Raw genomic sequence first — 26,109 nt, 5'->3', positions numbered from 1 at the left:
AGCTTTCCCCGACCTGGGACCAGGGTCCCCTCTCGCGGCACCCGGTACCCTCCCCATCTCCAGGTGCCTAAGCCCTGTCCCAAGGGGGTGGCAGGTCCCCCCAAAATAGCAAAGGGGAATGAGACCCTCCCAGGCCCACGGAGCAGCTCCGCCCAGGGACCCGGATGTTCTAGGGGCTCATCAAGCCCACCCTCCTGACCTCTCGACCTAGACTGAGAAATGGTACTTGCTCCCCCTCAGTCTCTCCCACCGAGACGGGGGCGAGGCTGGCCACCCTGCCGACACTTCCTGCAGGCCCTGGGGACGCCAAGGCCACCACTAACCCAACCCAAGCAAACCGTCTGAGACAGAGAGAGGGCTCGGGGTCTCCTCCTGCCGGATGGAGGTGGCGGCAGAACCGACACCTGGGGGGTGGGAGGGGTGCTTCCGGGGCTGGACGCCGCCTCCGGCCACTTCTCGTCCGGAGCACTGTGCCCTGGGTCCCTGGCCTGGCTGGGCCCCTGCCGGGGAGAGCCCCTCCCCCTCAACCTATGGAAGCCCCTAATTTCCGAGCCAGTTAAGCAGGGCCGAGGTGACACGGCCCTCCCCATGTCACCTCACCCTGTCACCATGTCAAGCAGGGGTCGGCCACCAGCCCCTCATCTCTCTTCCCCTCCCAGACTCCGGCGGGGCAGACGGCAGCCTGGTCACATGAGAAACCACCACCCGCACTGCCAGCCTGCAAGAGCCCAGAGCCGCCCTGCACCTGGAGGGGTATTCCTGCGCCTCCCGGCTCTGCACCCGCCGGGACCCTCGCCGGGAGCCTCGCCCTGTGTCACCACGGGGGCCAGCAGCTCGGGCCCCCGTCTGGTCGCTCCCAGAGCTGCCCTCATGAAGGCCGCCATCAGGGGTGAAGCCAGGGCCCCCGGGTGGGTGCTGAGGCTGCGTCTGGGCGGCCCCTACCCTGGACCCGCTGCCTGGCGAGGAGGGGTCCAAGTTACTACCTGGCGCATGGCTGTTCCCTTCCCCCTTCCCCTGCACCCTCCTCTGGGGGCCTTTCCAGTACGGGAAGACATGGTCCACCGGGTGATCGCTCAGCTCGAAAAGGTTCCCCGGGTGACTCATCCCGTCACCGGAGTAAAGACGCGGTTCAGGACAACTGCTCAAATTCCTTTTACAACACACTGGTTTCGAAAAAAGTTGAGTGTGCAAAGCTCAAAAGCGACTCCAGGATGCGGGAGAAACCAGTGCGCAGGGCGTGCAGGGGAGGCTGGGGAGGGGGAGCAGGAGTGGTCTGCACACAAGGCTGAGGAGCCCAAGCGAGGGACTCCGCCGGCGGCCACAGCGTTCGCTGGTGGGACACGAGGACCCGGCGCCCTGACGAGAACCTGCTCCTGGGCCTTGGCTCAGGCTGCTGTCGTGCCCGATGAGCCCCCTCGCCCCCCACGTTTTCTGGATGGCAAGGGACCTGAGGCACAGGGCCCACTGAGGGAGAAGCCACAAGCCACAGGCAGGCCAAGCCCGCCTCTGTCCGGGCCTCCCTGTCACTGGACAGTTTAAACGCCCGGTGCGCAAGAGCCGCCCACGGGCCAGCCCGTGAGGACGCGGTCTGCAGTCACACCCTCCAAGGAACCTCTGGAGCCGGAGGGACGTGTGGAGCGCGCTGGGCGGACAGAAGCCACCGCAGAGCTAAGACTCCCCGCGGGGGTCTTCTGGGTGGGCTGACCGGCTGGGTTTCGGGGGAGGGCAGACAAGCAGCAGCCCTTTGTAAGCGAGATGTGACGCGAGGTCCCCGCTGACCCTTCCACACCACGACCCGCGCAGCTTTCCCTCCTCGGGAACGTTCAGGCCCGAGTGCCCGCAAAGCCAGCAGGGCGGCCGCCCTCTGCCCCAGGGCTGGTGCGAGCCAGCAGCGTCGGGGGACACCTTGGGAGCCTGTGCCGTTCAAGGAGCAGGCGCACAGGCCGGCTGGTGGCTGATCCTGGCACGGCCTCTGCCGCCGACTCGCGGGAAGAGGCAGGGCACCCTGTCACAGCACTGCCATCAGCGCGTCGCCCACCGACCACGTGACGAGCCGGGAGCCACCTGCTCTTTGAGGCCACCCGACGACCAAGCACACGTGAGAAACGGCTGGCAGACATGGCAGACACACACGGGCCTCTGGAAGTGACCCTTTTAACCAGCTCTGCAAGTGAAACATTAACCGGTAAAACGGGATGAAGAATGAAGTGACCGCAGACTTGCTAAATAGGTATTGTTTATTAAGGCTTGTATTCTCCTAGAGGAAGTTATCCGATGTCGTCTGTGACTCCGTACAGGCAGTAACAGTTCAGAGAAAGTGACACGTTCTAAATACAAGTCTAGGTAAAACGGCTTAAACTGTAACTCGGAGGGCCTGACGAGTACAGTTTTCAGAAAGCACCTGCGCTCCGCACGGGAGGCCTCTGCCCGGCTCGTGTGCGGGGCGCCAGGCAGGCGTGCACACCAATTTCATGCTCCGACTCAAACTCCCGTGGCGAGTGCTTCGGAGGCCCCTCGTTCCACAAGAGACGACAGCAAATTCAGTTTCTAAAAGGTTTTCTGTTGTTTTGCTTTTTTGTACCCATTCAACAGGAAAAAAACTAGACACACACGCTGAAATTTACAGTCGGTGGCATCATCCATCACACCGTCTGGACCACCAGATCCCAGGTTTAAAGCTTAGCGTTATTGGCAAAAACACGTGAAACGGCATTAGGACTCTCCAGTGAAGAAAAGGGGGAGCGAACGGCCTGCACACCACGAGGAAGGCCTCCACACCCGGGCCGGTGGTCACCGCCTGAAGAGAAGCAGAGCAGCCGCCAGGAGCGCGTGGCTGTGGAAGGCCCGTGTTCCAAGGAAACAGCAGGTTCACCAAACTGGGAGACTGAAATTTATCCTTCTGTCCAGTAGAAATCAAATGGGCAGATTAGCGTCTCAGACAGGTAACAGGTGAAACGGCAAAGCAGCCGGACAAGGTGGTCATCAGCCTGTTGACTTCGGCATCTTGGAGGGAAGCATTTGAACAGAACACGCTGAATGCCAGATGACTCGTGGTTTCTTATGCTCGCTATTAAAGCAAAAGGGGTGAGAGACAAGAAGTCTCATATAAAGATATTAAATGACTGTGAATATAAGAACATAATTTTCACCAAAAATAATAATAATAATAATAAATCTTTGGGATGGATTAGGTTTTTGTCTTTAAGGATACTTATATTTCACATTAGGTCAGTGTGATTGATAAGCTGACGAAAACATAGTCCTTTATTAGTGAGTTCTACAATACTATGTAATACATAGAAAAAATACAAACAAATGCAGGTCATCTGGGCAAAAATAAACTACAAAGAACGTAAAGATGCGAGCAGTCGAGCCCGGCACGAGGCCAGCCAGAGCCGACGCCAAGAGACAGCACCAAGCACACACTCTCCAACCGCGCCAGCCCCACGTCTGACGGTACAGAACCTGCTTCGTCCTCACTGCTTGTTTCGATTCTGCCGTTCCTGTAAAAAGAGAAAAGCAGCTTAACACAGTGAGCGAACGTGCCGCGCAGACAAATTCTCTCCAGGTCGAGGCGCTGTGGCCAGATCTGGACCCTGCTCCCTGCAGGGGCCACCGCCCAAGACAGTTCCGAGCTTCGGGGTCCTGGCCACACGGAATGGGCGCCTGATAACCGCCTGACGTGGTGGCCACCTGGGCAGGCAAGGCTCCCCTGGCCAGTTTATTTCCTCCCACCAAGAGGACCACCTTTCCCGAAGTGTGACAAGCCTGTGACCCACAGCTCCGTCCCTCCCCACGGCTGCCTGCCTGCCGGAAGCCATCTAGGCCTCTCCTTACGATTCAGCTGAGACACGGAAAAGTCCCCCTCCTCCTGCCCCCCTCAACCAGGATGAAGCTGGTAAAGGACACTGCTGGACAGGGGCTGGTCGATGACGCAACTCCCGAACATTCGGGATCACGACACGTGTAAAGTACAACGCGAGCAAAACCCTCTCTTTTGCTAGAAACGGACCGCGTGTGTCTTGAGGTTCATAAGACGCCGATTCCCCCACATCCTCCGGGCCGTCACCAGGGCAGGGCAACACTCAGGAGCACCTGCGGTGCTTTTCAAACCGTCTCACCGTCCTGAAAAGCCCCAGAGCACGTGGGTGAGCCGGCCGGGCTGGGTGGGGGGATGGCCGCAGCTCCAAGAATTAACACTGCCTCCCCACCCTGCACTCTGACCTGGAAGGATTAGGAGCTCTGTGTTCTGCAGCCTCCGAGAAGGACCACAGCTACCGCCCCTCCTGGAGAGCAATGCAAGCCTCTCTTTCCAGTTCCAAGTGGCTGCGGCTGGAGTGGTGCCGACGAGGGTGGGCACCTCCCAAAGCCCCGACTCCCTTCAACCATTACAAGGACCACCACCCGAGACTGTGACCGGCCTCTTCTCACAGCAAACCCAACAGAGGCGGCGCACTCCTAACCCTGTCTCTGCCCGGTTTTCCACTGAGCTGCCGTGCCTGTGCAGAGCTGACCCTGGACCGTGGCCAGTCCAGTCGTATGAGGGACTCTTTAGCTTGACTCTCACTGTCACTTAAAACCTGCACTATTTTAAGCGCCCTAAGGAGTGGCTGTTTCTACATTTAATACCCAGAGGCCTGCAGGGCTGGGTCTGACCCAGCTGCCACAGGACTTGGTGCTTCCCTAAGGAGCCAGCTGGCTTTCAGATGGACGGCTGAGGTGCAGGCCAGCCAGCACTCCTGCAGAACGGCAAGTACATCTTACCTTTCAACACGACGTGTTTCTAAGCATCATGATCACTTCCAAGCAATGGAGTCAAACTCCAGCTGATAAACAAAAGGACTTCTTGAGAGTCCCCAGGGCGGCCTTCTTGGTGACGGTGGCCTCACCAGCAAGCTCAGGGTTTTAAGGGAGCTGCTCCCAACCTCATCTCAGTACACGTCTTTCTTAAGGACACACCCAGCTCCTGCATGGAAAGCAGTGCCAGCTGCCGACTCCAGAATGAACCCTGGAGACAAGCATCCTGGTGGAAGTTTCTGGGGCCAAGTTGAGACCCACCCCCACTCCTCTACAGCCCAGCGAGCTTGAGAGAGGCCACCAGGACAGCAAGAGGTCGGGCTTCCAGAATATGAATTAATGGAACACTGACCCCTGTGGACAAAGGCTTTCAGCCCAGCTGGCTCGCACACCTTTCCTCGCAGGCGCTCACCTGCTTCTGGAGCATTCGCTGCCCCAGGGGGAGGGAGGAGCAGCCCGGGGAAGCCTCACAGCGAAGCCGGCAAAGCGGCAGAGGACACCCCGGCCGAGCCCCCTGCAGTAACACCTGGAAGCCTCGGCCCCGAGGGTCTGAGAGAGGGCTGCTCCTTCCTCCGCCCGTTCCTGACGTGCCAGCACCATCACGAGCAAGTTCTAGGTCACCAGCACCTTCAAACACCCACCGGGGCGGGGCAGAAGTTCACCCCTCAGCTCATCACAACCAGCAGAACCCCGGGCCACAGCACCTAAGACGCCACACACGCAGAGCCAGCGCCCAGTCACCAGGGACGTCAAGTCTCGTGAGCATGATCTCCGTCCTGTCCCCGCAAATCCAGCAACTCAGGGTTTCATTTTATACCCAATTTCGCAGCAACTGGAAACAAGCCCTTCTCCTTTCCGCCCAAGAGTGAGAGTGGGACCAACCTGCTTTCAAAGTTCTGCAAACTGTGAGCTGTTAGTTTTATACAACTTTAAAACTGCTACCAGCACTGTGTTCTCTGTACATCCCGTTTACAAGCCTTTCTGCCGGAAAACACTCAGGACACTGAACTTCCCAGATGGGTAACGCTTTTTTTTTCTAATACAGAGAACTAAACAGGGGTTGAAAACCCATCTATTATCAACTGACATTTCATGAAAGAAAGAACATTTTAACACCAAAAAAGCAGAAAGAATCTCAGGATGAACTCTCTTGAACAAAGTGGCTTTGCCAAGTGTGTCACAATGTCCTTATTTTTCCCATTTCCGGGCCAACTGACGGGTCTCTGAGCCCTGATCTCCTACAGAGCAGACTCACTCCGTGGGCTGTCACAGGAGGTTGGGACCCACTCAGAGACCCACCCAAGGGTTTTCGCTGTGACTCCAGATGCACACATTTCAGTTATGAACCGCCTGCATTCCAACCTCTCCCTCCCCCTGCCCTTCTACTAGACGAGCAAACTCAGGTTTCCAAAAACTGCAGGATATTGGGTTTTCGAGAGAGAAATAAGCAGCGACCCCTAGACCAGAGCGTCCCCACTGCTGAGTGCAACGCCCAGGGAGGCCCTCGGTGGGGACATCTGCCCCAGCAGCCTCGCCTGCCCACCCCGGGGCCACAGAACATTATTTCTAAGTGCTCCTGGCTGGACAAAGACGAGGAAGCGCTGTTCTAGAAAACACCATGCTTCACAAAGAGAAGAGGAGCAAGTTACCCGCAGCTCCTTTACAGGAGTGTGTGCACCAGTGTTTCTTAACAACTGGAAAAGGACCCCGGGTTCTGGGGTGATGACCACTCAAACGTCCCCCGTCCCTGCCAGCGACCCACCCCACCCCCGGGACCCAGACTCACCTTGCGCACCACCTCCTCCTCCTCCTGGCGCTTCTCGTAGTGCGAGAAGTCGTCGAAGATGGAGGTGGTGTGCTTGTACGAGGCGATGATCCTCAGCACTTGCTTCGCCTTCTCCAGGGGCACCTCCTGGGTGTCACGGGAGTTGGTGACCGGCTTGTTGTCATTGTTCTCCAGCCGGATGTGCCGGAGCTGGTTGTTGGGCACGTCCTTGACGAAGATCCACTTCACGTCGAACTTGCCCTTCCACTTGTCCTGGGACCAGACCCCGGCGCTGGTGCCGTAGTCCACGGGTGACTTCATCTCAGCCACCCCGCAGAAGTGGCCGCTGCCGTTGACGCTGAAGAGCAGGTAGACAGGCCCCTTGCTGCCGAGGGCGCGGAAGGCGCTGTCCAGGCGCCGGTTGCCGTGCTCCGTGCTGCACCAGAGGGAGTACTTGATGGAGCGGTGCACGTCGTCCTCCGAGTAGCTCTTGATGATGAACACGCGCCCGCTCTTCAGGTTCCAGTCAAACTCCCTGGGGTTGTAGCTGTGGGCGGCTTTCAGTTTTTCTAGGACGGGGTGGGACTCTGGGCTCAGGGCGGCGCTGGGCTGGGCGCTCCCGGGAGAGTTACTGTCGCCGCTGGTCCCCCCGCTCTGCCCGAACGCCGTGCTTCTGTTGCGAGGGGCGACCCAGCGGGTCTGGGGCGGCTGCTGGGGGCCCGGATGCTGTGCTGGGGCCGGAGGGGGAGGCTGGGCGGGAAGGGGCTGCACGGCCGGCTGGGGCTGGGGGGCCGCCTGGGGGGCCGGCTGGGGCTGCGGAGCCGGGGCCTTGGGCACGGGCCCCTTGTTGTCCCAGGTGCCAATGTCCATGTTATGCTTTATGGGCGGAGGAGGCAGCGTGCCCCCGACGGCGGGCCCGCTCTTCGCCTTCATCTTCGGCTGCAGTTTGGCGGGCTTGCTGGCGATGGCCGCCCACGAGGTCGGCTTCGACACCGGCATGGTCACGTTCGTCCCGCCATTGCCGGAAAGGATGCCCGTCATCGCCACGCTGCTGACGACTGACCCCACCGTCTTGACTGCAGAGGTGGTGACATCCCCGATCTTCAGGCCCACCATGCCCTGCTCCAGGCTGTTCATTCCAGGGGCCTTGTTGAGGGTGTCGCTGTGAAAGCCCGTCTGTCCGTCCACGATCGTGCCGCCCAGGGAGCTCGGCGGGTAGGTGTAGCTGTTCCCGTAAGCTGAACTCTGAGCCTGCTGCCCCTGAGACCCACTCGTCCCCCAGGCCGAGAAGGCGGGGTTTTCGGGAAAAAAATTAAACCTGTGCTGATAGATGTTGCTCCCCAGGCCCCCAGGCTGCCCAAAAACAGCATCGTGCATAAAATGATGGTCTCCGTTACTGAGCTGTCCGTAGGTGGTGAGGTATGGGATTGGAGGATCCCCTCCGGTAGACCATGGCGCCTCATTGAGGGAATAGGGAAATCCGATGGATGGTGGGTAATAGCTGGACAGGTAGGGGTCGGCCATTGAGGGGTAACTGTTACTCTGCGGAAACAAGCACGTGATGAGTTAGTCGTGCCCTGACACGGAGGAGGCGCTGCCACGTCAAGCGCGCCTACTTCAGCGCAGGCTGGTAGGGAACGGGCCTGTGCAGCACCGGCTCCCCTCCCAGGGGGCCCAGCCAGGACAGAGAGGGCGACGCCCAGACGACCCAGAGGCCACTCCAAACACAAAGGGTCCCTTGCAACTGATCTGGATTCAAGTTAGGCGACAGCAATCTTCTTAGCAAGCCCTCCACTGCACCCTGAAGAGTGACCCACTTCAAGGAACTCAGCCTGAGGAACAGGTCTCTGTCCCACTGGCAATAATGCTTACGCAGGACACTGACAGCAAGGGGCAGCACAGCGCCAAGTGAGAAAGCTTTAAAGAGGCAGCAGACACTTCCAACAGCAGCCACGCACTCAGGGCTACAGGCTTGCTGACGACTCACCTGGATGGCCCCCAGGACTCCCGCCCCGCCCCTACCCCTGAGCCCAAAGGGGTCTGGCCCCCTCAGTCCCCACCGTCTCCTGGGGCTCTCAGAGGGCAGCTGGCTACGGCGGGGAGACCCTTACTGAGAACGTGCCTCCGTGTGATGGCCGGAACCCCTGGGAGGAGTTTAAGTAGCTGCAGGGCCTCCCCTTGGAGGTGGGGGGCGGGGGGGGAGTCTCAGGAAAGCTGCCCAGGGCCGGGTTTAGACCTGGGGTCAGCAGTTCTGGGAAGACGTCTCCTTGGAGAGAGACTCACCCAGGGGTCCCGGTCAGAACCGGGCCCGAGAGCGGAAAGGCTGTGAAGGAAAGCAAGAGCGGGGGCAAACGTGGAGTTCTCTGGTCCGATTTCTGCATAGCTCTCCCAAGTAACCAGAAAGTTCTACAAGCAGAGTGGCGGCTGGAGACCTCCTCCCCCAGCCCGCACCTGTCGTCCAGTCAGAGGACCCGCTGCCCTGGCCGGCAGAGGGTGGCTGGTGTCCCAGGTGACTGGAGGAGGCTCTGCTTCACTGGAATGAGAACAGGGAGTATCTCTGCGGAACCCTCAGAAGTCCCCGTGGAGGACAGGCCAGTTCCTCAGCACATCCCGGCCCAGCACGTGACGGTGCTGACCCAGGTACCCTCTGCCGGTCTCCACTGCCACCTCCTCCCTCCCTGTCCCATCCTAGGGTTCTTGGGGCTTCAGGAATCACGTCTCCTTCCTGCTGGCTGCTCCACTTGACGGCAGACTATTCCAGAATCGCTTTTTAAACGTAGTAATAACTGTTTGCCTGTTAACACAAATCCTTGAGATTCTCAGCAGGTAGAAAAAGCCAGACAAGTGGCCGTCATCAGTGCTCTGAATGCAGGGGAGCCGCCTGAGCCACTGCCCTTGAAAGGATCTCCGTGACTCTGGCCCCCGCATTGTAGCCCCCCCAGCCCCGCCTCCCTGCTTGCCTCCACCCACCCTGTGCCCGCGGGAGGGGCTGCTCTGAGGAGAGTAAGTCCCTGGGAGGCCAGGGTGGCGGACTTGCCCAGCGAGGTGGGGCAGCCCCAGCGGTGGAAGCCTCCAGCCTCTGACCTCGGCGCCCACCGGCGCCTCAACAGCACAATGGGGACAAGCCTTCTGAAGGGAGGCCAGCACTCCCCTCCCGCATCAGCTGGGCACCCACCTCGGCAGTGCCGGGTCCACATCAACGCGTCCTCCCTCGCACACAAGGACCGCACTCGGGAGAAGAGAGGACCCAAGGGCTGCGTGGCCTCCGAACCACATAGCCACGAATCCAACCGGAGCCACGGGAGCACGGCCACGGAACACCAAGCCCACGGGGCCAGCACCTCACTTCTGACCCGCACTTCAGCCTTAAGCACAACAGGACTTCACTTAGAACATGAGACCACACGTACGTTAACCATGGCACGTCCCTCAAGTCCACCCCAATCTCACTACTGATGGAGAAGCCCAACACCCTGGTCACACAGACCCCATCGTGCAGATGGGCAGTCCTCTGCCACCCCCAGCCAGGACTGTCCAGGGAAAGAGGAAGCGAGCCAGCCGGCACCCCTGAATCCTTCACCCAGCCACACGCAGGACCAAGGCGGAGGCAGCCCTGGGAGGACTCCGACCTCTCCTCCCGCGACGTGTCAGTGCAGGCAGGTCACTGTGGGGAGAGCACCAGTGAGGCTGCAGCTCTTTACTGGAAAACCGTGAAGTAACCTGGGCTGCAGCTCTCCCTTGAACACTTAAATTCATACAACAAAAGGAACGAAGACGCCTCACTTCAAGCTCACAGGGGAAGAAGCTGTGGTTTACTAAGAAGATGCCGCGTGCCACCCGCACCGCCATCCCCTGGCTCCGAGCTGGCCCTGGCCGAGCCCTCCCGACGTCGTCTGTCCCCACCAGGCCGCGCGGTGCACAGCAGGCTGCGTGCAGTGACCTCCGGTGCTGGGAACTGAATCCATTTTCATCCCCATCTTACTGCCAACCCGTCTCCTACCACATCTGCCGGGTCTCCTTCCAAACTCCAAGAGTGAAGCACCGGGGTAACAGGCAAAGCTGTCAGGAACAGCAGGAGAACCCGTGGGGCCTTCCCTGCTGCGGTCCGCATCCCCCCCACCCCCCACCACCAGGGCTCCAGGCCCGCTGTCCGCAGTGCTCGGGCTGACCGTCCCAGCCCCGAGTCACAGCGAAACTGAACTGTGCCACTCCGAGAGCTGGGACACAAGGCCGCCAGTGGTGCCGCAGGGTTCGGGCGCTGCTCGAGCTCACACCCAGCCCCTCAGAAGCCCGCCCAGCCGCGGCCTCAGGCTCTTCAGACACCACGCTCCCCAGCTGCGCTCCTGCGACAGCAAACATGCCATCTACTTAGTTAGCTGTGCAGCCCAGATCAAGAGGCCCAAGTTCACCCGCCAGGGACGTGGGTGCAGAAACCAAAGGGATGACGACAAATCACGCACTTTCTCTCAGTGCGTTAATACTTCTGCGCAGAGGTATCACGGGGCTAGTCAAAGGAGCAGCACAGAACAAACTCTTTTAAGGACGACGCAGATAAAACCACGCCCCCCCGAAGACCACTTTCATGTGTGACACATCTAACTGTAGCCTTTGTATAACTTAGGGACTCAAGAAAGGGAGGCTGACAGGTCTCCAAGGCAGAATTAGTCTAGTGACAGTAGAAAAGACACCCCCAAATGCTGGACTTTTAGGGCGCCTCCTTGTGACCGAGTCAAAAGCAATAAACAAAATGGGCACTCCAAACAAAATAAACTCAAATAGTCGTGACAGTTACCCCTAGATGACTTTCTTTGAAAAACCAAACAGTAAAACACGATAAACCCATAAACCTATTCTACAATTAAGTTTTTTATACTTAAAACAAAACTTAACCAGTCTTATAAAAAATCCTCATGCCCAATGACCAGAACCACCTACTTGAAAGTTGGAACGTTTGATTCCTATATCCATTTTTCTGAGAAGAAGTTCTGAAATTACTCAAATGCTTTAAGTTTCACAAACAATAAAGTGACTCAGCCATTACAGTGACCACGAAGGGAGACTGGAGGGAGAGGGAGAGAGGCCAAGGCTTCAGAAGCCCAAGGCACGCAGGACACCCCGTATGTTGAGAAGCGTGTACGTGGGGGATGCAGGGGCTGGAATGAACTATGCAAGAGGGGAGGTACCAAGGGCAATTGTGAAAGCAGTGACAAAGTGACCCAGGGCTGAGGGCAGGCCCCCCCACGCCCACGGCTCCTGGGGAAAATCCTGGGGTGCGGCTGGCCGCTCGCTTTTCCTGGGCTTCAGGCTGCAGGTCAGGTCACAGGAGACCACGGCTTCCGACACCCACACAATTTCTGCGCTTGTCTCCCGCCTTGAGGTGCGCGGCTCTGAGCAGCTTCACAGCGGTGAGCAGCGTGTCCCGATGCCACTCGGCGGCACCATCGCCGCGTCTGAAGGACGCCCCCGGCTCCCAGACGCAGCCACAGGCAACCAGTGCCCGTGACCGAGTGCTCCCGCTGAGCCCCGCCCAGGCCCCCGGAGCCACCGTGGAGCAGCAGGAAGCCGCGGGCTGAGCTCCCCCAGGCTCTCTGCATGCGGCAGGCGCCGCGAGAAGGCGTCGATGCGTCCAGCTTTGTGCCGCTGGGTGAAAAGCCCACCCAAAACCTGACAGAAACCCTGGGTGACAGCTGAGCACCATTTTCAAGGAAGGAGCCTTCAGGGTGGCCAGACAGGAGCTTCTTGCCAAGAGAGCAGAGAGGCATACGTGTCAGCTCGAGCACGCAGGACGGACGGCATGTGAGAGACAGTGGACACAAGGTCTCGAAGAGATGCCACACTGACCCTCAAGTGGCGGAACACGCCCCAGCACTCCAGGCAGCTCTGCCCACCTCTCATCAGAGGACTCGACCAACAGCACGGCTTAAACCAACTACAAATGATCAGCCCTAGGACCTGAAACGAGTAAATTTATACAACATTCCTAAAAGGTGAATGCTTCTCATTACACTTAGAACACAGCTGAATTATTAAAGAGGAAAAACGAAAAAGGTGACTTTTCTCCTTTCTGTCTACGTCGGACGTGACCGGGCACGCTGACAAGGCTGCCGACAACTGAGCGCCTGAGTGGAGACGCAGAATCCCCGGCAACCCCTCCGTCCACACGCTCGGCCTGGCAGTCGGCCAGCAGCACCCACACCAGACTCAGAGGCGCTGTCTCCAAAACTCTGAGCAGGAACTTTCGGGGTCCTGGCAGTCTTTCCTTACCTTTCAGAGAAAAAAACAGAGAACCAGAAAGCAGGCAGGCCCTTAGGAGGGCGAAGGCAGGGCAATCCAGCAGCATCAGAGCCCCACCCAGAGCCCCGCACCCTCGCCCCTGGGCCCCCACCACCCCCCGTGCTTTCTCTCCCCCATCATGTCCAAAAAGCTGACTGAAGTGTACTTCGAGTCACAGAAGGGGATCCAGAGGTGCTACGTAAGCATGCTCCGGGGCGCCGCAAGGAAGGAAAACACGCCAGGAGCAGGGTCCCCAGGCCTTTCTGAGGGAAGCAGCACCCACCCCGAGCAAAGCAGTCCTGTTAGAGTGCGGCACCCGTCAACTAACTGCAAGGCACGCTTTCAAATACTTTCCAAGTCATCCGAAGCGTTAAGGCTTCACAAATCAGAACACCATAGTGTCTCCAACTGGCTACTACCAACCACAGCTGGGTTAAGAAAAGGTAAGAAAGCAGCCCAGGGCTGACGGATATGCCCCCGATCTCCACAGCGGCGACAGCTCCACAGGTGCGCATGCATACCAGGGAAAGGCCACATATAAAACCGTCCTCTTTAAACACGGGCAGTTCACCTCACGTCAACAACACCTCAGTAGAGGCTAAGCGCACAGACAGGAAGTGTGCGCTCACTGCTTCCTGCCACACCAATCTCCGCTCCGGCTTCCTAACTAGCAGTCTGGGCTGGACGTCACGGCAGAGTCCACATCTAGAGGCAGTGACAATCTCAAGGGACTCTTGACTGCCTCACAGCCCATGTGAAGAAATGAGTGGCAAACACAGGACCAAAGGACCCCGCTGCACACTTGGGTGAGAGGTACCGACCCTCAGTCCACAGCCTGGCTCTGCCACCAGGCACAGCAGAGCCTCTCTGGCCTTCAGGGTCCTCATCCGTACGACGAAAAGGCCGGGAAAACTAGGATCTAAGAGCCCTCCCGTGTTGCACGCTTCCTACACTCTGCAACAACTGGGCAGGGGCTTCCCTGGTGGCGCACTGGTTGAGAATCTGCCTGCCAATGCAGGGGACACGGGTTCGAGCCCTGGTCTGGGAAGATCCCACATGCCGCGGAGCAACTAGGCCCGTGAGCCGCAAGTACTGAGCCTGCGCATCTGGAGCCTGTGCTCCGCAACAAGAGAGGCCGCGACAGTGAGAGGCCCGCGCACCGCGATGAAGAGTGGCCCCCACTTGCTGCAACTAGAGAAAGCCCTCCACAGAAACGAAGACCCAACACAGCCAAAAATAAATAAATAAACAAATGAATGAATAAATAAAAACACAATTGGGCATTTCTGGAAGGTCTGTTCTCAATTAAGAGTTTTCTCAATAAATTCACTCTTAAGTGATGTGCTGATTAATCATCTTGCTGACAAGGACACATTTTAACACACAGGATGAAGAGGCTATTTTAAGGCTGTTCACTGATAGCACCAACCCACCACGGTCCTTCCACACGGCTTCTCCAGCATGAGCCAGCTGGGACTACTCCACTGACATCAGAAAGTCATCTACTCCATTTTTAAAGACATGCTCCTGAGTAACAAAAGCTCCTACCTTATGAAAAAATATTTCAAGTGAAGCAACCCCCTCCCTTTAATTTTTGGTTAAAATCAATACATAACACTGCTAAAACAAATCATGTAAGAGAAATAAATAAGTCCACTTAACTTCCTGCCATCACCTCTGGCTGAAAACCCATCACCGAGCAGTCCCTTGTCCTGCCCAGAGGAAGGGTGGGCCCTCAGGGGGCCCCTCTGAACAGGGTCTCTCAGGCTCCTCAGCTGCTGACTTGCCAAGTGCAGCAGGAGGAGAAGAATGGAGAAAAGTTCTAAGACGTTCTACAGAAGGGCAGACTAGCTTCATTCCACAGGGAAGAGGCAGGGCCTGATTTTGCTCTGAAGCAAACATACACTGCGCATTTTAAAAGCGGCAGATCTTTTGCTTAAACCTCAACTCCAACTAGCCCAGTGGTTTTATCCAGAACAATTTAGCCCCCCAGCAGACGTTTGCTGGGTATTTTTGGTTGTTATGCGGAGGGTGGTACGCATATACTAATGACATCTCACGGATGAAAGCCAGGGAGGCTGCTCAACATCCTACAGTGCCCCCCAAACAGAGAGTGTTTCTGTCCACAATCCCCTTAGTGCCAAAGCTGAGGAAGCCTGCAGCACCTGAGAGAACGGGGGGCTACAACTCACTCAGGTACCGCCTGGAGCTCTTTGGGCACCATCTAGTCTCACCCTCCCCACAACTCTATCAGGAGCCACCTCTCCCAACTGTCCTAAGAAAAGGAAGCCCGCACAGAGAGGGCAAGCCATTGAAGAAGTGTCACAGTCAGCAGTGGTGTGAAGACCCTAAGGCCGGAGCCTCACTCCACAGTCCCGCTCTAGCTGCTCCCAGACCAAAACTCCAACCACCCAGAGCTAAAAAAACTCACCGGAAAACTTCAGAGAACTATGCGCACCGCACTCTAACGCAGGGCAGCACTCACCCACCAGCGCCGAGGCCGCGAGCATCCCGCGTGCCTGCCAGGCGCGTGGGGCGCCATTTCCTCCAGAGAGAAAACCAGCTTCCCCGCACTCAGGCCCCACCTTCAACGTGAAGCTGCTCTTCAACACAAGCCTTTGTCAGCCTCCTCCTTTATTTCTAGTACTTTATAGTCTGCTTCTCTGTTGTTTAGGATGATAAAGTCAGAAATACGCTCATAAAGGTTTATCACAAACCTCAGTCAAGATAAATGTAAAAATGTTAAAGAAAAAAAAGATAAACTCACCTGGTTTGACTGTCCTGAAAGGTAGGGCTCAAAGTCATTGTCATGAACTGTATCCTTCTGATGCAAAGAACCATTTTGTACTAGAATGAGAAGTTGCAAAATATTACCTTTGAATTTTTTAAAAATTATTTTTAATCACAGAAATTAAAAATAGTCAAGTTTATACCCATCAACTCCTACTAGAAATCACTTTTACTTAAAAAAGGGCACAGACATTACAGAACTGATACTTACACAACTAATCAGAAAGCTGATGCAAAACTTTCAATAACTTAGGTTACGTTTCTGATAAAGATTAATTGTACTTTGATAGATGTTGACAAAATAGAGGTGCAGACAAAATAATGCAAGGAACTCGTAACCAGGTTTTAGTAAAGATGATGTGGTCTGAGATCTATGTCTGCCAGACAGAGGACGGTGCTTCCCAAAGCCTGGCTACGTGGGCAGCAAAGCTGGGAAGCCTGCAACTGAACGACGCTTCTTAACTGTTATCTGGCTGTGCTCTTATTTTCCACTGTCACCACGCTCAGCCAGGAAAGGAAGGGAAAGGTAAATAAGTGCTGGGCCTTCTCCAATCTCAAAACATGATAACCGTATTTGGTTACACCCGAGTAACACACACACTAGTTCAAAACAGTCTTTGGAGTAAACATGAAGCGTCACCCGTTCTCCCAAGACGGAGTTTTGGGGGTGGACCCCAAGCCAGAGTATCCCAAGAGGCTCAAAATACACGGGCTTTACGACTGGGGTAAGGCGCCAGCGTACAGGGCCAAGGGCCAGCGGCCGCCCCAGGGCCAGTCCCACACCTGGGGCCGCAGACAGGCAGGTCGCTCGGCCCCGGGCCTCCTTCCCTTCCCCCACCCCAATCAACCAGCCTGCCGTGGGAGGGAGAGATGGAGTTACTCTCACCACCGATTTGCTTGTTTCTCCTTGAAAACTCCTTGTTTCCGACCTGTTACGTCTCCCCCAATATCACAGCCTAAAGTTTCATCTCCCCGAAGAGGACGGAGAAAAACTCCCGCGGTTCTGGCTGCCGCTTCCAAGACCTCTCCTCCCCCCACACGCGCGCCCGGCTCTCGGCGAGCGCCGCCCCCTCCGCTCCCGGCCCGCACCGCCATCCGGACTTCGCTCACCTTTATTATCTTGTCCTTTTGTTCTCTGCTTCGCCGCAGGCCCAGACGCGCGAGCGGACAGCACCAGGGAAGAGGGGAACAAAGTTACCCATGAGAACCCCTCCCGGCGGGCGGCGCGCTCCGGCCCCAACGGGCCCGCGGTCCCGGGCGACGTCGGCCCGGCCCCGCGACGCCGACCCCCGCGACCCCGAGCCGGGCCCCGCGACCCCAGCCCCCGCGACCCCGAGTTCCCGCTCCGCGAGCGGCCCCCGCGACCCCGGCACCCGGCCCCGCGACCCCGGCCCCACCGCTACCTGGGGGTCCACGCTGGTGGCCGACATGCTTCATGAACAGCCGGCGCGGTGCGGGGCCGGGGCGCCCGCCGGCTCGGGCCTCCCCGCGAGGCCGGGCCTGTCACCCGCGCTCTCGCAGCCCCGGGCCCGCCGCCTCCTCCCCGGGCGCCGGCCGGGCGGCGGCGGCGGTGGCTGGGCGCGCGGGCCGCTCGCGGGCGGGCGCGGGACGGGACGCACTGACGAGGCGCAGACTCCAATGGCGGCAGCGGCGGCGACAGCAGCTGCAGCGGCGGCGACAGCAGCGGCGACTACGGTGGCGGCGGCGGCAACGGGGACGAGGCTGCGCGACGTCAGCGAACGCGGGGCAGGCCGGGAGGTCGACGAGCCGCCACGCGCCGCGCCTGCGCGTCGCCGCCCGGCGGGACGGATCTCACGCCCGGGTCCCAGTCTCGCGCGGCAGGGCGGGGCGAGCCTGGGCCGTCACATGGGCGTGTCCAGTGGCGCCGCGGGGACCGCCCCGCAGGTGTGCATCTGTCGGACCTCGCGCCCGCAGCCGCAGCGGGGGCGGTGATGCTGCGGCCTCGTGGCGCATGCAGGCGCAGACTGGCGCAGGTTGTGAGCCTGGTGGCACCCCCGCGCTGGTTCTTCAGATGTGAAGAAGCTTCAGCCAGCGAGTGCGGCCACCCACCGAAAGCCACTTATAGCCAGGCTGCAGTCCACTCTACCCCGAAGCTCGCCCCCAAACGCCCCTCCAACAGCCCTCGGAGGGGCGCCCAGGCCCTGAGCTTTGCGGTCCTCGGGGCAGCTCCTCCTGCGCTTCTGCAGCCTCCGTCCCCGCGGAGCCTTGGACTCGAGGTTCCCCGAGGGTGCTGCTGTGTGAGCACTCTCTTGGGTCTCCAAGGGGCTCCCCAGTTTATAATCATAGTTGCATGTTAGATTCTTGACCACAGGGAGGAAAAGAGTTCAGCCCTGCACATTGCCCTAGTCCAGGACCTGCTAGGGGCCTTTTGGTCTCTCCTCAGAGATGGACAGCCCCTTCCTGGCTCCACCTTCCTGCAGGGAGACCACTTCTCTCTCCCCACTCACTCCCAGCCCGCCCCACACCAGGCCCCCAGCCTGGTTGCCCCTTCGGCCACTCCCCAACATGGCTTCCGGGTGGGTCCCTTTTCTTCTTTTCTGGCTCTGGCAGGTGTAACATCTTCGCAAGGCCCAGATCTGCTGAATGTTGAAGGCCTGGAATGCTGGCTCTCTGCCTCTGTCAACACATGGCCTTCTCCCTGTGTTCTGCCTCTGAGTCTTCCTCTGCTTATAAAGACACCATCATTGGATTTAGGGCCGCCCTAATCCAGTATGACCTCATCTTAACTTCATTCTATCTACAGAGATCCTATTTTCAAATAAGGTCACATTCACAGGTATCCTTTGGACATGAATCTGGGGGGACACTATTCAACCAGTACAGGGATCACAAATAATGGCAACTGAAAAATTTGGAGGCGAGTTGCAGGGGCTGAGCGGTGGAAGGAGTGGCCCCGGAAACCAGAGGCCTGCGGAGGTATGGCCACACTGGCCTGCTGGGCAGGGAAGGGGCAGGCAGGATCTGATAGCCACCACCTGGGCCCACCCCGGGCTGCCATCCTGCCAGCTGGGAAATATGGCAGTGGTCCTCACTGATCTCAGGGAGAGGGGGTGTGAGGGCCGCTCAGAGCAGGAAGCATAGGCCCCCCGGAGGCCCAAGGTGGGGACTCTGTGGGCCCAGCACAAGGGGCTGAGGCTCCCAGACCAGCCCTGGGGAAGCCTTTCCTCTGCCAGGCCTGAGGACACAGGAAGGGTGGAGTCACGGAGTCTGGAGCTGAGCTTCCTGTTACTGCAGAGGGTCACTGCCATGGTCCGGCCGTGAAGGGAGTGGGAGAAACTGCCCCGGCTCCTGGCACAGGGAGGGGGTGTGGGGCACTCAAGTGACGCTGGTCAGCTCAGGCTTTGGAACAGCACGGGGACTTCTGAGGCAGGGGCTGCCCGGCCCCGGGTCTGTGCTGGGACTAACAGGCTCTCCCCGCTGCCCAGAGCACTCCGCTCCTGCCCTCCCCCACCTGACCCCGGTCACCCTTCAGCTTTGGGGAGGAGCCAAGTCCATGCAGGCACGTAGCTCAGGGGTCGCCTGCCAGGTGTGTCCAGTGGCAGAGGAAGCCCACCCCATCCGGGGCCTTCCACCCTCAGGCACCCCCTCCCTGCCGTACGCAGCTGGGGTGGGATCGTCTAAACATTTCCAGCACTGATTTAAAGAGGTTTGATTTTCTATTTGTTTCACAGGCACGTAAGCACGTGGTGAAAAACCTCATCTAGGACTTCCCCAGCAGTCCAGTGGCTGGGACTCAGCACTTTCACTGCCATGGCCCCGGGTTCTATCCCTGGTCGGGGAACTAAGATCCCAGGAGCCACGCGGTGCGGCCAAAAAACAAACAAACAAACAAACCAAGAGCACCTCATCTACGTACTGAAAGGTACAAGGTGGGAGGCAGAAGGTCCTTCCCAGGCTGTGCCAGCCTCGCTGGCCCTGATGCACGTGCACATCTGTGCAGGGACACCTAGAGGGAGGTTCCCGCAGGCAGATCACTGGGTCAGAGGGCACGCACGTTGGCCACCTGCATGATGTTAGATCTGGCAGGTCACCGCCAAGAGAGGCCTCTGGATTCACCGGCAAGGAGACCTTCTGCCGAGCTGGGGGTGGGGCTTAAAGGGTGCTGGCCCTGAGTTCAGGTGACCACCTGGCTGGAGCAAACTGCCCCCTGGGGGTTGGACAGGGCTCACCCAACAGCTGGCCTCCAGGGGCCTGCACACAAAGACACCTGGCCACCCGAGGGGTGATAGAGGTGCTCGTGCTGGCGTCAGCCACTCCCCCCGGTCCCTTTCTCACCTAAACTCTCGGGGCTCATCCCTAATCAATGGCCTCCTTCCAGAAACCACCCTCTCTGCACTTTCTCTGGAGCTACTTCATACCCCACAAACCTGCTCACGTTCTCGGGCTCTTCCTGCGCCCCAGCTCAGGAGTAACCTTTACGTGCCTCCTATAATTTACAGCACTTTACAGTTTTGAAACTGCCTCTCTTAAGTGTCTCATTGGGTCCCTAATTCCGTAAGTGTTAACCGAGCACGACTATGTGCCCTGCATGTGTGGGCTTCTGGGGGTACAGGCGGTCCCTGCCCCACAGAGCCCCTGGGGTGGGGGGATGCTTCACAGCCTGCAAAGTGCTGATTGCTTGATCGTTCATTGAGGGGAAGGCTCAAGGGCAGAGGATGCGCCTCATGCTGCCCGACGACCCAGAGGGGAGAGAGATGGGGGTAAACAGGGCACCTTGGATCAGAGCTCCGATGGAGCCAGGAGGGATGCCAGCCTGACCTGGGGAAGGCCTCTGGGGCCCATCCCAGAACTGAGGCTCAGGACAGGCAGACCCTCGCCAGCTAGGCCTGGGAGCCAGGGCGCAGAGCTGACTGCCCACCCACTGGAAGAGGAGCTCCCGCAGCCCGGGCCATGCCTGTGTCCACTGCTGGGTGCTGGGAAGACAGCTCGGTGTAGGGGAGGTGAACCATCTAACAGGTAGAGAGCAAACTGGTGAGATAGAAGCAGCTCTGGGTTCCTGGAGCTGGTAAGCCTCCCAGAAGGTAAAGCTTGCCCAGGCTGCACAGCTAGTCTGGGGCCGGCTGGAGGCACCCCTGGGCACTGCCACTTCCCTGGGGGCCCTGCAGCCCCCCCCGGCCCGTGCCGGTCATGCCCGTCAGCTCCCACCCTGCTTTTCCGGGAGCTGCACTTGTGGTGTCTGAGTTCCACTTGGTCAAGGGCACCTTCGGCCTCAGCAGCAAACCACCATCTGTCCCCAGAGACAGTGCCAGGTGGTTTGGGGCCCGGATGTCTCACAGCTGTGGGAGCGGGACGCACCCTGCTGGGTGGTTGATACAACAGCAGGGATTGAGTTGCTCTGCAGCTTCGTCCAACTCAGGGGGCATTGACCTTGGCAGTGAGAGGATGCAGGTGAGCTCCCGGCCCAGCGGGGCCGCCGCAGTGCAGGGTGAAAACCTGGGGCCTTGTTCCAGAAGCAGGAAGAGGCCTTGCCTCCCTTCCCTCCGCATCTTTCTCTGACCTGTGGTGGCGGTTATTATTTATTATTTGCTGTTTAATGTCAGGGGGCTCCCACAGAGGAACACAGACTGTCGTAGACCCCTGGGGCCCATCCCTGTCAATCAATGTTCCTCTGTGTTCACCCCTAGACCCCTGCTGGGGCAAGGGTCAGTGATGGTCACTGGCTGGGGGACAGGGGAGTGGGCAGCCAAGAATCGGTCCTAGGGGAAGGGATATTGGGAGGCCCCAAGTCCCTGCCACGTGCCCCTTTGTCCCATTGGACGGCACTTTACAAAACGTACATTCAAAGACGAAGTATTAAGAATGTCGAGATGGTGACCACAGAGCTTTAACCGCCAAGCACCAGCTCACCTCAGTGCGGATCGAATGCCGTGAGGCCCCAGGACACCACAAGGACTCTCCGCTAGAGGTCCACAAAGATCGGGGACCACAGCAGCCAGTGTGGCCACAAAACGGGGGGGCGGCACTAGGAGAAGGAGCAGAGGGGCCAGTGTGACAAGACCGTGCAAGATGTATCAAGGGCTGCACGTGGCCTGGAAAGGGAGGGGCCTTGATGGCTGGGCCGGGTGCCTGGGGAGGGTAGGTGGGTGGGGCGGGAATGAGGGTGAGCAGGGCCAGCCCTGGAGAGGGGACCGGCACCAGGAGGGGTCCTGGGGGCAGGTAAGGAGAATGGCGCCGGACAGCACAGCCCTCCTGTGGGAGGAGGGGAGCCCAGGGCCGGCAGCGACTGTCCTGGGACAGGAAAGGCTCTCCGCACGGCTCGCCCGCTGTCTCTTTGCATGCCAGCATCATCCCCCTCTGTCCGGTGACACGTCCTGCTAAACTCTGGCTGGGGTGGGCGCCTCGCCTGACCCACTCAGAGCCTGTGAGCCGCAGCCCAGGACAGCAGCTGGGTCCCCAGGGGTGCGATGCTTCCCGGGCCGCTGAGCTGTGAGTGCAGGAGCTGTCGGTGGCCACTCAGTGGACATTGTGGACCTCGCGGGTCTGAGCCCAGAAGGCCACTGCTCAGCCTTCCCGCCTTCCCCTTCCCCGGGCCGTAATTCCCGCCTGCCCCCGCGCCTCCCAGCTCAGCGTCGAGGGGCACCTGGGCTTGGGGAAGGGGCAGGAAGGAGTCAGGCTAGCTGTGCTGAATCCTCTTCAGGGACCAGCCAATCATCCTGCCGGGCCTGGGGCCATGCACGCACAGGAAATCATCTGATCTAACAAGGCCAGGTGATGCAGACTGGGGTGCAAAGGCAGCCCCGAAGCTGTGGTCCAGGCTGTGGTCCAGGCAGCCCCGAAGCTGTGGTCCAGACAACTGCACGCGGGCGGGTCCAGCCTCAGCCAGCGGGGAGACGCCCAGGAGGGGGCCGGCCGCTCTGGTGCTCGCTTTCCCCGCGCGCCCCCTTCTGGCCTCTTGCGGCTCTGCCCTGGGCTCCGGTCACAAGCCCGGAGCCAGAGCCTGGCCCAGCTGCTGGGGGTCCGCAGGCTCCAAGGCCCCCAGCAGGGGTGCCCACAGCGAGGACCCTCAGGAGCACACCCAACACCGGCGCCTTGCCCACCCCCTCTGGCTGCTTCCTGCAGTGACCCCCAAATAAAGCTCTTCCACTCCAGTCTTGGTTTCAGGGTCAGCTCTGGGGGCCCCACTCCAGCCTCAGGGGTGGAGGTGGCGTAGTATAGAACATCCTTCTCTAAGGGTGAATTTAAAAAGCCATCCTTTCCCTCTCCCTCCGCCCCTCTCACTCTCCTTTCCACAGATCTTTATGATACTCTGGCCCAGGCACCGTTCTAGGCTCTAAGGACCCCACCCCCAGAACCGCAGCAGACATGGCTCCCCCCAGCCCGCGTGACCGCCTTGGTCTGTCTGTGCTGACCCAGCCCAAAGGCAGTGCCGGTCGCACCCAGCTTGTACTTGTCTGACTTCCGCTGGTGGCTGGAAGGACGGGTCCTCGTCATCGTCAGCAAGTGGGGTCCCAGGTGGAGCTCGGGCCACCAGGCAGGGTCTGTCTGCAGAGGCTCTGGGGGGATGTCTCTGTGGACAGGGCAGGGAGCCGGCGCTGAGGGTAGGGTTGGGGGGTGGATCCCAGCCCCAGGTGCTCTGCCCCGCCCTCCCCAGGCCCTCAGCCCGCGCCTGCTCTGCTGTGCTCACCTGGCGCCCTGTGGTCACCTGGAGTCCTTGCTCTGCAGACACAGGTCGGTGTGTCCCCGTGCCAGCCAGGTTCCCAGACCCCTGGGTGGGGCGCTCGTGGAGCTCTTTTCTCAGCTAGAAGAGAGGTGGGGGTGTGGGATGGAGGGGGGGCCCTACTCCCCCGTCTCAGAGGAGTCTGTGGTGCCCCCAGGCCTGGGCAGCAGGCCCAGCGTCTGAGCACTGAGCCTCCTGGAAACTCAAGAGCCGGCAGGGAGACCTGAGGCCCGGGCCGACCAGAGCTTGGCGAGCACCCCTCCCCCGCTGCGTGCGGACTCAGGTCTGGGCCTCAGAAGTCTCATTCCAGGGGAACAAGTCCAGCGGGTCTAGCCACCTGCCCAGGTGGCCCTGGCCCCGCCATCCTGAAGGAAAGCCAGAGCTCGTTCGAATGGCTGGCTGCACACACAGCTTCCATGTAAGAATTTTCTCCGGGGGGTGTGGCTCTGGGGGAGGCGGGACCTGTGATCATGCTGGTCCGGCCCCCCACCGCTCTTGTCCTGCCTTCACGGGCCAGGCCCCATCGTGGTGTGGTAGGGGAGGGAGCCCTCAATTTGAGGATATTCCTTCCTGTCCAACCCCAGCTGGTTCTGAATCTTTTCGGGAGAGTGGGGATCTGGTCCGAACCCAGGAGCAAGTTGTATGGGGTCCTGGGTCGTCTTTGGGCTCCTGTCTTTAAACGGATTGGGGTGACCTGGAGGCCTCTACCTGCCATCTCCCATCTGGCATCGTCTCACCTGCGGAGATTTCATTGTAAAGACTCACCGCGAAGGTGGTCAAGGTGAGCCATCGGAGGCATCGACAGATATCCGTTCACGATTAAAAACTGACGTACAAACAACAGCAGCAACAAAAACCTGGTATGTGCCCATTAAAAAAAAACAACTGGCGCATAACATTAAGTGAGGAAAACGGGCAAATAGCAAATACACAGAGCACGTTTGGAAGGAAACAGTAAAATAGTAAGAGCAGTGCTTCTCAGTGGAGGGAAGGCTGATGGCTTTTTTCAGTTGCTTCTTTTGAAATAATTATAGATTTGCAGAGAGTTGCAAAGAAATCTGTGAGGCTCCAGTGAGCTCCATGCCCAAGCAGCTGTCGGGCAAGGCCGGTTCTGGAAAACTGGCCCTGGTGCTGCCAGAGCTGGTTCAGATGGCGACTTTTACTTTCTTTATGTTTTCAGTATTCTTGAAGTTTCTGGAATAAGCATATGATAGTTATTTTTAGCTCCTGATTTCTTTTTATTTAACTGTATAAGTAAGACACAAATAATTCCTTGTGTCAAGAATTTCAGCCATGGCTACAGACAAGCACAGAGGCCGAGGCTGGTCCTCCTCCGAGATGCCCACGGCTCTGTGGGTGATCCTGCAGCCCCTCCTCTGTGCAGCCACACACTTGGATGTGCTCGCAGAAATACCTGCTTCCAGGTGGGGGGGGGGCGGGGGCGGGGGCGGGGCTCCGTCAGCTCAGGCACCCGCCCTCCTTCACGGGGAGGCTCCGCCACGGGGTGGGGTGGCGCCTGGAGGACGCGTGTTTGGAATTTCCAGAAGTGAGGGAGCCTGCTTCTCCCCTCCCCACCCCCGAGCTTCAGGATCCGAGGGGACAGACCTCAGATGTGCCCCCAGGGGACACCGCCCCTGCTGCCAGGGCCACCTGAGCGGGTCCTCTGAGCCAGCCAGCCCCCAGGCCCAGAGGATTCAGAGCAAACCTGGGGGCTGCGGTTTCCCTCCTGAGATCGGAGCAGCTGGAGACCCAGTACCCGGGGACCCTTGTCCTCCTCCCCGGCCACCAAAGGGTGCGGGTAGGGCGGGGCAGAGGGCCATCCCCGGAGAAACCTACTGAAGGGGCCCCGGGACGGGCACACCTGCCGTTTGTTGGAGTGGCAGAGGTCACGGTATTTCCGCACAGGGTGGGGAACCGGAGAAGAGAGGGCAAGGGCCGGGAATCCCAAGGCGGCTCACTGGGAGGTCCCAGCTGGGGCCCATCCGTCTCCACCTGCCCCCAGGACACTCTCCTGGGAGACCCGGCCTTCCAGTTGCCCGAGCGCCCCTCGCCCAGTGGCCCCCGCAGCCCAGGACAGGCAGCTCCGGCTCAGGAGCCTGGGAGGGGCATAGACGACCGGCCACACCCTTTACCAGGCTTTCCTGCAGGGAACCAGGTGGCTCCAGGCCTCTGCCGGGAGAGGACTCCAGGGACTCCATGGGACCCTGGCCGTGTGGGGCAGAGGGCCAGTGCAGCCAGGATGTCAAAGGGGTCTCCCTGGGGGCGAGACTGCACCCCACTCCCAGGACTGGGGCATGGGCCTGGGCTCCAGGCTCCTCGCTCTGTGCCGGGCTCGTGCAGCTCCATGGGGGGGTGGGAGGAGGGCCGCCGGGAGGACATGGGGGCTCCAGGCCCGGGTGGGGCCCCCCTCCGCCCACCCCCCTTTGTGACCCTCACTGGGCCTGCCTGGCCCTGGAGCCGGTGAGCCCCTCCCCCCCACTCTTGGCAGGGTCCCCACCGAGCCTGTTCCCCTTGGCTCTGCTCTTGGGAGCAGCAAGGAGGTTTGCACTCCGGGGAGGGGCTCTGGGGGCAGGCCACCCTGTCCGGTCTTCCTCTTCGTCCCTTCCCCCCCAGAGCCCTTCTGTCTTAGGGACCCCGCTCTGCCCACTGGGGTTACAGCCCTCCACCCCCTTCCCTAACTGCTGGGTTTGGGGGCGCTGGGGCCCCTGGGCTCGGGCTGATTGGCAGACCTGTGGCTGTGACCAGGCTTGAGGGCAGCCTGTCCAGGGAAGGGGGCACCCACATGGCCAGGGGCTCGGGCTGGGGC

At 59.5% G+C, this 26,109-nt stretch overlaps 1 protein-coding gene across 1 annotated transcript; it reads right to left on the bottom strand.

The window, feature by feature from the left end:
* Positions 1–2,219: 2,219 nt before the first annotated feature.
* YTHDF1 (YTH N6-methyladenosine RNA binding protein 1) lies at positions 2,220–17,343 on the bottom strand. The gene is made up of 6 exons (XM_036825951.1): positions 17,029–17,343; positions 16,736–16,760; positions 15,603–15,682; positions 6,584–8,104; positions 3,466–3,503; positions 2,220–3,067 (listed from the first exon to the last, which is right to left on the bottom strand). The coding sequence occupies exons 1-5, from the start codon at positions 17,053–17,055 to the stop codon at positions 3,477–3,479; spliced, it is 1,680 nt and encodes a 559-aa protein (XP_036681846.1). The 5' UTR covers positions 17,056–17,343; the 3' UTR covers positions 2,220–3,067; positions 3,466–3,476.
* Positions 17,344–26,109: the final 8,766 nt, after the last annotated feature.

This window comes from Balaenoptera musculus, chromosome 15, assembly GCF_009873245.2.
Source record: "Balaenoptera musculus isolate JJ_BM4_2016_0621 chromosome 15, mBalMus1.pri.v3, whole genome shotgun sequence".
Taxonomy (NCBI): domain Eukaryota; kingdom Metazoa; phylum Chordata; class Mammalia; order Artiodactyla; family Balaenopteridae; genus Balaenoptera; species Balaenoptera musculus.
The sequence above is the reverse complement of the archived record's forward strand: the minus strand, read 5'-3'. Positions and strand labels throughout refer to the sequence as shown.